This window comes from Copidosoma floridanum, unplaced genomic scaffold (assembly GCF_036245765.1).
Source record: "Copidosoma floridanum isolate Cflo_tuat_1 unplaced genomic scaffold, Cflo_Japanese_pri ptg000020l, whole genome shotgun sequence".
NCBI lineage: Eukaryota > Metazoa > Arthropoda > Insecta > Hymenoptera > Encyrtidae > Copidosoma > Copidosoma floridanum.
The window spans coordinates 19,384,360-19,391,672 of NW_028321897.1; the positions used below are offsets into that span (position 1 = coordinate 19,384,360).

Sequence of the window (7,313 nt, forward strand, 5' to 3'; positions counted from 1 at the left end):
ATTTTCGAACGGCGTCGCAATAATATCCAACGTCTCATCGTGTAGTGTCTTTATTATTTGGGTTTAATTTCATTATAATTATCCGTGTCAAATTTGCGGGGCCTTAAACTTAGTACAAATACTACGGGAATTATTTAATTCGTTTTTTATTGTTGATCGTAAATTAGTAAGTTAGATTTTACAACATCAGAATAACAGTTTTTCTTATTAGCCTTTGAGTTTTGGGTTTTATTATTTTTAGTGAGGCCTTTTGATCTCTTTTTTAATTTTGTCATATAATTCGGGTTTTTAAATTAATCTGCGGGTGTTTCCGTACGGAAGTATTACGAGTTTCGTTCGTTTTACCATTGTATGGGGTTTATTGTGCGTTATCGATCATCGGTTAAACAAAAATGTCGCGAGCGAAGGTTCTCATGCAAAAAAGCTCCACGCTAAAGGGACAACTCACGGCGCTCGAGACGTTGACGGCAGAGGAATCGTTTGATACAGTGAAGGCTCGGCTGAGATTCGATCGCGTGAAGGAGTTATTTAGCGCGTACGAGGAGCTGAATGACGAGCTCGAGGTGATCGACCCCAATGATGCGCACGTGACCGAGATGACGAACATCACTGACCGGTATTACACGGTAGCAGCAAAACTTGAGCCGATATTTGCGGCAGCTGATGCTCAGTCAGACCCGAGTCCCAGCAGCGATACCTTAGCAACGTCATCCTTTATCGAGAAGCAAAAGCTTCTGAAGCTACCCGTCGCCGAGCTTCCAAATTTCAATGGGCAGTTCGATAGGTGGATAACGTTCAAAAACGCATTCAGAACGATGGTTAACGCACGCACGGACATCGACGACCTCGTTAAATTCTTTTACTTGAAGGACGCGTTACAGGGAGAAGCGCTCAATAAAATCTCGATTTTCGACGCAACTGCAGCCAATTACAAAAGCGCGTGGCAGTTACTTTTCGATGCGTACGATCGAAAAAGAATTCTGGTGGCAAAACATTTAGACGCGCTTATGAATATTAAACCGTTAGAGGCTGCAAATGCACAAGGGCTGTCGAAATTGGTGGACGACACTCGCCAGCATCTAAATGTTTTGTCTTCTTTAGGCGTAGTTTTGGATGATACAATCATAGTGCGATTGCTGGAGCGGGCTTTACCGATTAGTATTCGTCAGAAATAGGAAGAGTCATTGGATTTGGACGCGCTCCCGAAACTCACACAATTTTGTAAATTTGTCAATGCGACGACGTTTCGACTTTCGACGATGGAAATGGAGATTTCGCGTGTGAAAGGAGAAAGAGGTGGTAACAAGCGTCAGGGAGAGCGAGAATCGGAGACTGCGAAAAAGGGTAAATTTAATTCGTCTGGGCGCGCGTTAGTTACTAATACAGTGGCGGTAACGTGTGCACGGTGCGGCGAGGCCCATCGTATTTATTCGTGCTCGGAGTATAGCGGGTTGAGTGTAGAGGATCGATGGAAATTCGTTCAATTAAAGGGCCTGTGTAAGAATTGTCTAGGTCATCATTCGGGGGCGTGTAAATCGGGTACGTGTAGGAAATGCAATGACCAACACCACAATTCTCTACATCGCGAGAAAAAAGTCGAAAAGTCCAGCGTTTGACTGGGAGCAAGCGCGCTAGAGACGAGTACCCGAGCGCCACAGCCGCAATTAATGATGAGCGCAATGATTAGAGTCAAAAACGCTCGGGGCAACTTTGTCGAGGCGCGCGCGCTTTTGGACACATGTGCGACAGCTCATTTCGTAACGGAAAAATTTGCTCGTGAATTAAATTTACCGTTGAACGCATGCTCAATCCCCGTAGGCGCGATTAATTCTTTAAATACCAATACGAAGTACAGCGTAGAGATCAATATCAGGTCACACACTACCGATTTTTCCAAAACGTTAACGTTTCTAACGATTTCGCGAATTGCCGATTTTGTACCGGACGAACCATTTCCGCGTGCGTCAATTTTCATACCGCCAAATGTAAAACTTGCTGATCCGCGATATCACGTTCCGCGTCCGGTAGATTTGCTGATTGGTTGAGGGGCTACATTGTCATTTTTATCGGTCGGTCAGATAAACCTTTTGCGTAATCACGGAGATTTAATTTTACAAAAAACACAATTAGGTTGGGTGATTGCGGGCGGTATTTCGAACGACTTAAAAAAATTGGCAGTGACATGTAATTTAAGTGCGTTAACTGAACAGCTAGCGAAATTTTGGGAAATCGAAGAAGTAAAAAACGTAGTGAACGTATCAAATCAGGAATCTCCATGCGAGAGGCATTACTTAAAAAATACGACACGCGATCAAACCGGGCGATATATTTTGCGTCTTCCATTCAATGATAAACTACCAGATTTAGGAAACTCTCACGCGCAAGCTTTTCGTCGGTTTCATGCGATGCGCCGAAAATTACAAGCGGACAGTGAACTTAATCGCGAATATACGAAGGTACTCGACGAATATATAGCACTAGGACACATGACGTTGTTGCAGAACGAAATATTAGACGGGTATTACATGCCACATCATGCGGTCATAAAATCGTCGAGCAATACGACAAAAGTTCGAGTAGTATTCGACGCGTCCGCAAAGACCAACCAAGGCGTCTCGTTAAATCAAAAACTACTGGTAGGCCCCACCATTCAACCTAAACTTTTTGAACACTTGATGCGATTTCGATCCTATGCGTTCGTGTTAACGGCAGACATAGAAAAAATGTATCGACAAGTTTTAGTGCATCCCGACGACAGGCGATATCAGCGTATTTTTTGGTACCACGGGAAGGAAATCGCGGTGTATGAGCTCAACACAGTCACGTTCGGAGTCGCGTCCACTCCCTACCTTGCAATACGCACACTTCACCAGCTAGCTGACGATGAAGGAGCCAATTTTCTGCGAGCGGCTAAAATCTTGAAACGTGATTTATATGTTGACGATCTTTTGACGGGCGCACAGTCTATCGAAGAGCTGTCAAAGATACGTGATGAAATTATTGGTATTTTGAGGCGCGGTAAATTTAACATTCGACAGTGGGCATCTAATCATCAACACGCGTTTAATACTTTAGATCGGAAAATTTTCGAGAGTGAATGCGCGGTAAAAACGAAATCAGTTTCAAAAACCCTCGGGGTAGTATGGAATTCGCGCTCAGATACATTTATGTACACAGTTAAAGAGATTAAATTTCCTAGTACGATCACAAAACGACATATACTTTCGGAAGTCGCAAAAATTTTCGATCCACCGGGTTTTTTGGGACCAATCGTATTATACGCAAAAATCATGAAACAAGACTGTTGGAGGGCAAAGAGCGATTGGGATAAATCGGTACCGCAGGAGCTTTACACTCGGTGGATTGAATTTGTGCGTCAGATTTCTCTTGTTCAAAATTTTGCCATAAATCGGAAACTTTTAATCGATAGCGCAGTGACGATAGAGTTGCACGGATTTTGTGACGCAAGTCAAGCAGGTTACGGTGCGTGTATATATGTGCGTTCTACAGATCGGTATGAGAATTGCGTTGTGCGTCTTGCGTGTGCGAAATCTCAAGTAGCACCGGTAAAAATAAAAACGATTCCTCAGCTAGTATTATGCGGCGCGCTGCTGCTTGTACGCTTGTTTAACGAAATGCGTCCAGCGCTTGATTTCAATGTTAATAAAATAATTTTTTGGTCGGATTCAACGATCGTTTTACATTGGCTTAAATAATCACCGGAAGCTCTTAAAGTTTTCGAGGCAAATCGAGTTAGTGAAATTCAGGCAATGGATGCAGTTCACGAATGGATGCATGTGCGAACAAAAGACAATCCTGCGGATGCACTTTCGCGGGGTCAAGTACCGATCGAATTTTTAAAAAACGAAACTTGGCTTAGTGGTCCCGCATGGCTCAAGCGACCAGAAAACGAATGGCCCAAAACAAATTTTAACATCACCGAGCAAATTACCGGGATTAAAACGTAAAACGTGTTTAATAATAAATTCAGGAAAAGACATTTTTTCGCGATTTTCTTGTTATTCAAAACTAGTTAATGTAATTGCTTTTTGTCTGCGGTTCAGACGGGTCAACAAATTTAAGGAAAAGAGTATTAGCGTGAAAGAGAGGAGGGAAGCCGAGCGAGTAATATTACGTAATATACAAAACGATCAATTTTCCGACAAGATCGAGCGTTTGTCTTCGTCAAAATCGGTAAAAAATACTCGTCTATCAGCCTTCGATCCCTTTGTTGATGAGCATGGTCTTTTGCGAGTAGGTGGGCGATTGAAACACGCAAAAATTTCTTTTGATCAAAAATATCCGATTTTGTTACCATCGCGCCATCACGTCACGGATTTAATTATTTGCGATGCTCATTGACATACATTGCATGCAGGGATTCAAACTACCCTACACACAACTAGACTTCGTTTTTGGCTTTTAGACGGAAAACAGCAAGTCAGACATGTAGTGCGAAAATGCGTGGAGTGCGTGCGAAATCGACCGATACCTATTCACAGTAAGATGGGAGACTTGCCGTCAGTTCGTGTAACAGAAGCAGCCGCGTTTTCTCATGTAGGGGTGGATTTTTTCGGACCGTTATACATTAAAGAGAAAAAATTACGAAATCGGAATCGAGTAAAAGTTTACGGATGTGTGTTTGTGTGCATGGCGTCCGAGGCCGTACATCTCGAAATCGTAAGCGACTTGACGACTGAAGGTTTTTTAGGAGCTTTTGAGCGGTTTTGTGGCCGACGAGGCATCCCGAGTCACGTTTTTTCTGACAACGGCACGAATTTCGTGGGAGCCAATAATCAACTACAAGAGATGTACAATCTGTTTAACTCCGACCAATTCCGTGACGATGTTAATCATTTTTCTGTCCAAAGAAATATCGTTTGGCATTTTAATCCCCCACTGTCACCGCACCATGGTGGATTGTGGGAATCAGCCGTCAAGTCGTTTAAGCATCATTTTAATCGGGTAATCGGCGAACAGTTACTTACTTTCGAAGTACTCAACACCCTTAAGATAGAAATCGAAGCAATCTTGAACTCGAGACCACTTTATAGTTTATCTAACGATCCTAATGATTTAACAGCTATGACGCCGGCGCATTTATTAATTGGACGACCTGTGAATTTTTTGCCGGAAGCTGATCTGTCTTCTGTTCCAGGTAACCGGCTGTTAGTTTGGCGCTTCATCACCTGGGCACGGCAGAACTTCTGGAAACGGTGGTATTTGGAGTACCTTCACGAGCTGCAACGTCGACAAAAATGGAGCGAGTCTAATCACGAAATTCAAGTAGATACGATCGTTTTACTCATCGACAAAAATCAACCGTGCATGCACTGTTGAGTTTCATACTTATTTCATGTATTTCATGTATTTGTATCTATACACACACACGCACACCCACACACCTATACAATCGAACTAATCGAAGGAGGTAGATCGACTACATTATCAAACGAGGAACGCTTACGACTTACGTTTTTGCTCGCTACCCTCGCAACGGGGGAAGCATGTTTAGTCGATCACGACTAAATCGAGTACCGCCACGTGAGCGGAGGAGCATCGAAGCTCACAGAACGCTCGTCCTTATCAATACATTGAACTACACTTTAATCATTTTACTTTTACACACATTCGTTGCGCGCGTTTATTATTATGCTCTAGTACTTCGACTTTTAATGCTAAGGATGTTGGAGAAATTAAGAATAATTACGTTGTCATCTTAGATAATAAAATACAATTAACGTAAGAGCTTTGCGATGAATAAACAAGCTAAATGGACGGTATTTTTACGCTTTCTTCATTTATTTGTGATGTGGTACACCAGTGACCAAGAGGTTCGAGACTTATTGACACGCAGATTAAAAAACAAGCATAATCGTTCGCGCTAAGCCATCGCACTCAACACGTGAGATTTACTTGCGTTTCTAAATTTACTTGTAATTCTTCGATAGAGCTTCGTATGGATTAAATGCTGATCCTTTTTTTCTTTAAATCTTACACGTTAGAGAGGTGTGCCGCATAAACGCACTTGACGCATTTACTCTTGTGTTTATATATTTATTTTTTTTCAATTGACGTAAATAAAACTATAAAGTTTGAAGAAATACATAAATTAGACCAAGTAAATGCATAAGATGCGCTTTTTTTTTTTTTAAATTTTATTTTTATCTTAAAGTAAATTTAAAATTTAGTGGATGTTGTTCCATAGATTAAAAAAAAGTAAACAAAAATAAAAATTAGGGCTTCTGCTTATCTAAAACGCTCACCATGCTAAACCTTACCGCCTACTTTAACTTTTAATGCTGAGGATGTTGTAAAGATTAAGAATAATTACGTTGTCATCTTAGATAATAAAATGCAATTAACGTAAGAGCTTTGCGATAAATGAACTACCTCGATGCACGGTATTTTTAAGCTTTTTTTTATTTATTCGTCATGTGATACTTCAGTGACAAAGAAGTTCAAGACCTATCGACACGCAGATTGAAAAACAAGCATAATCATTCGCGCTGAGCAATCGCACTTAACGCATGAGATTTTCTTGCACTTCTAAGTTTACTTGTAATTTTTTAAGACGATAGAGCTTCGTATGGATTAAATGCTGATCCTTTTTTAGTAAAATCTTACACGTTAGAGAGGTGTGCCGCATAAACGCACTTGACGCGTTTAATCGTGTTTTTATTTAATAATTTTTTTTTAATTGACGTAAATAAAACTATAAGGTTTGAGGAAATAAATAAATTAGACTGAGTAAATGCAGAAGATGCGCTTTTTTTTTTTTTAAAATTTTATTTTTAACTCAAAGTAGTTCTAAAATTTAGTAGATGTTGCTTCATAGATTAAAAATTAAAGTAAACAAAAATAAAAATTGGGGCTTCTGCCAGTCAATTACTCTCATTATGTTGGACCTTTCCGCCTACTTAAACTTTTAGTGCTTAGAACGTTGGAGGGCATAAGAATAGTTATTTTTTAAAATTAGATAATCAAAGCTCTAGATTTAAAACATTTTTGATAAATGAACTAGCTCGATGTACGGTTTTTGAAGCTTTTTTTTATTCATTCGTCATGTGGTAGTCCAGTGACCAAGAGGTTCAAGACCTATGGACACGCTGATTGAAAAACAAGCATAATCATTTGCGCTGAGCTATCGCGCTTGCCGCCTGAGATTTTCTTGCGTTTTTAAATTTACTTGTAATTTTTTAGACGATAGAACTTTGTATGGATTAAATGCTGATCCTTTTTTAGTAAAATCTCATACGTTAGAGAGGTGTGCCCCATAAACGCATATGTCTTGCTTAATCGTAATTTTATTT

General features: G+C 40.5%; 2 protein-coding genes across 2 annotated transcripts; both read left to right on the top strand.

Annotated features, from left to right (window-relative positions):
- The first annotated feature begins 1,259 nt into the window (after positions 1-1,259).
- Positions 1,260-4,362, top strand: LOC149374402 (uncharacterized). The gene is made up of 4 exons (XM_089593693.1): positions 1,260-1,344; positions 2,131-3,483; positions 3,811-3,964; positions 4,065-4,362. Exons 1-4 carry the CDS (start codon positions 1,260-1,262, stop codon positions 4,360-4,362), a joined length of 1,890 nt encoding a protein of 629 aa, XP_089449819.1.
- Positions 4,363-4,506: 144 nt separating this feature from the next.
- LOC149374403 (uncharacterized) lies at positions 4,507-5,340 on the top strand. Its single transcript, XM_089593694.1, has one exon. It carries the CDS (start codon positions 4,507-4,509, stop codon positions 5,338-5,340), a length of 834 nt encoding a protein of 277 aa, XP_089449820.1.
- The last annotated feature ends 1,973 nt before the right edge of the window (positions 5,341-7,313 follow it).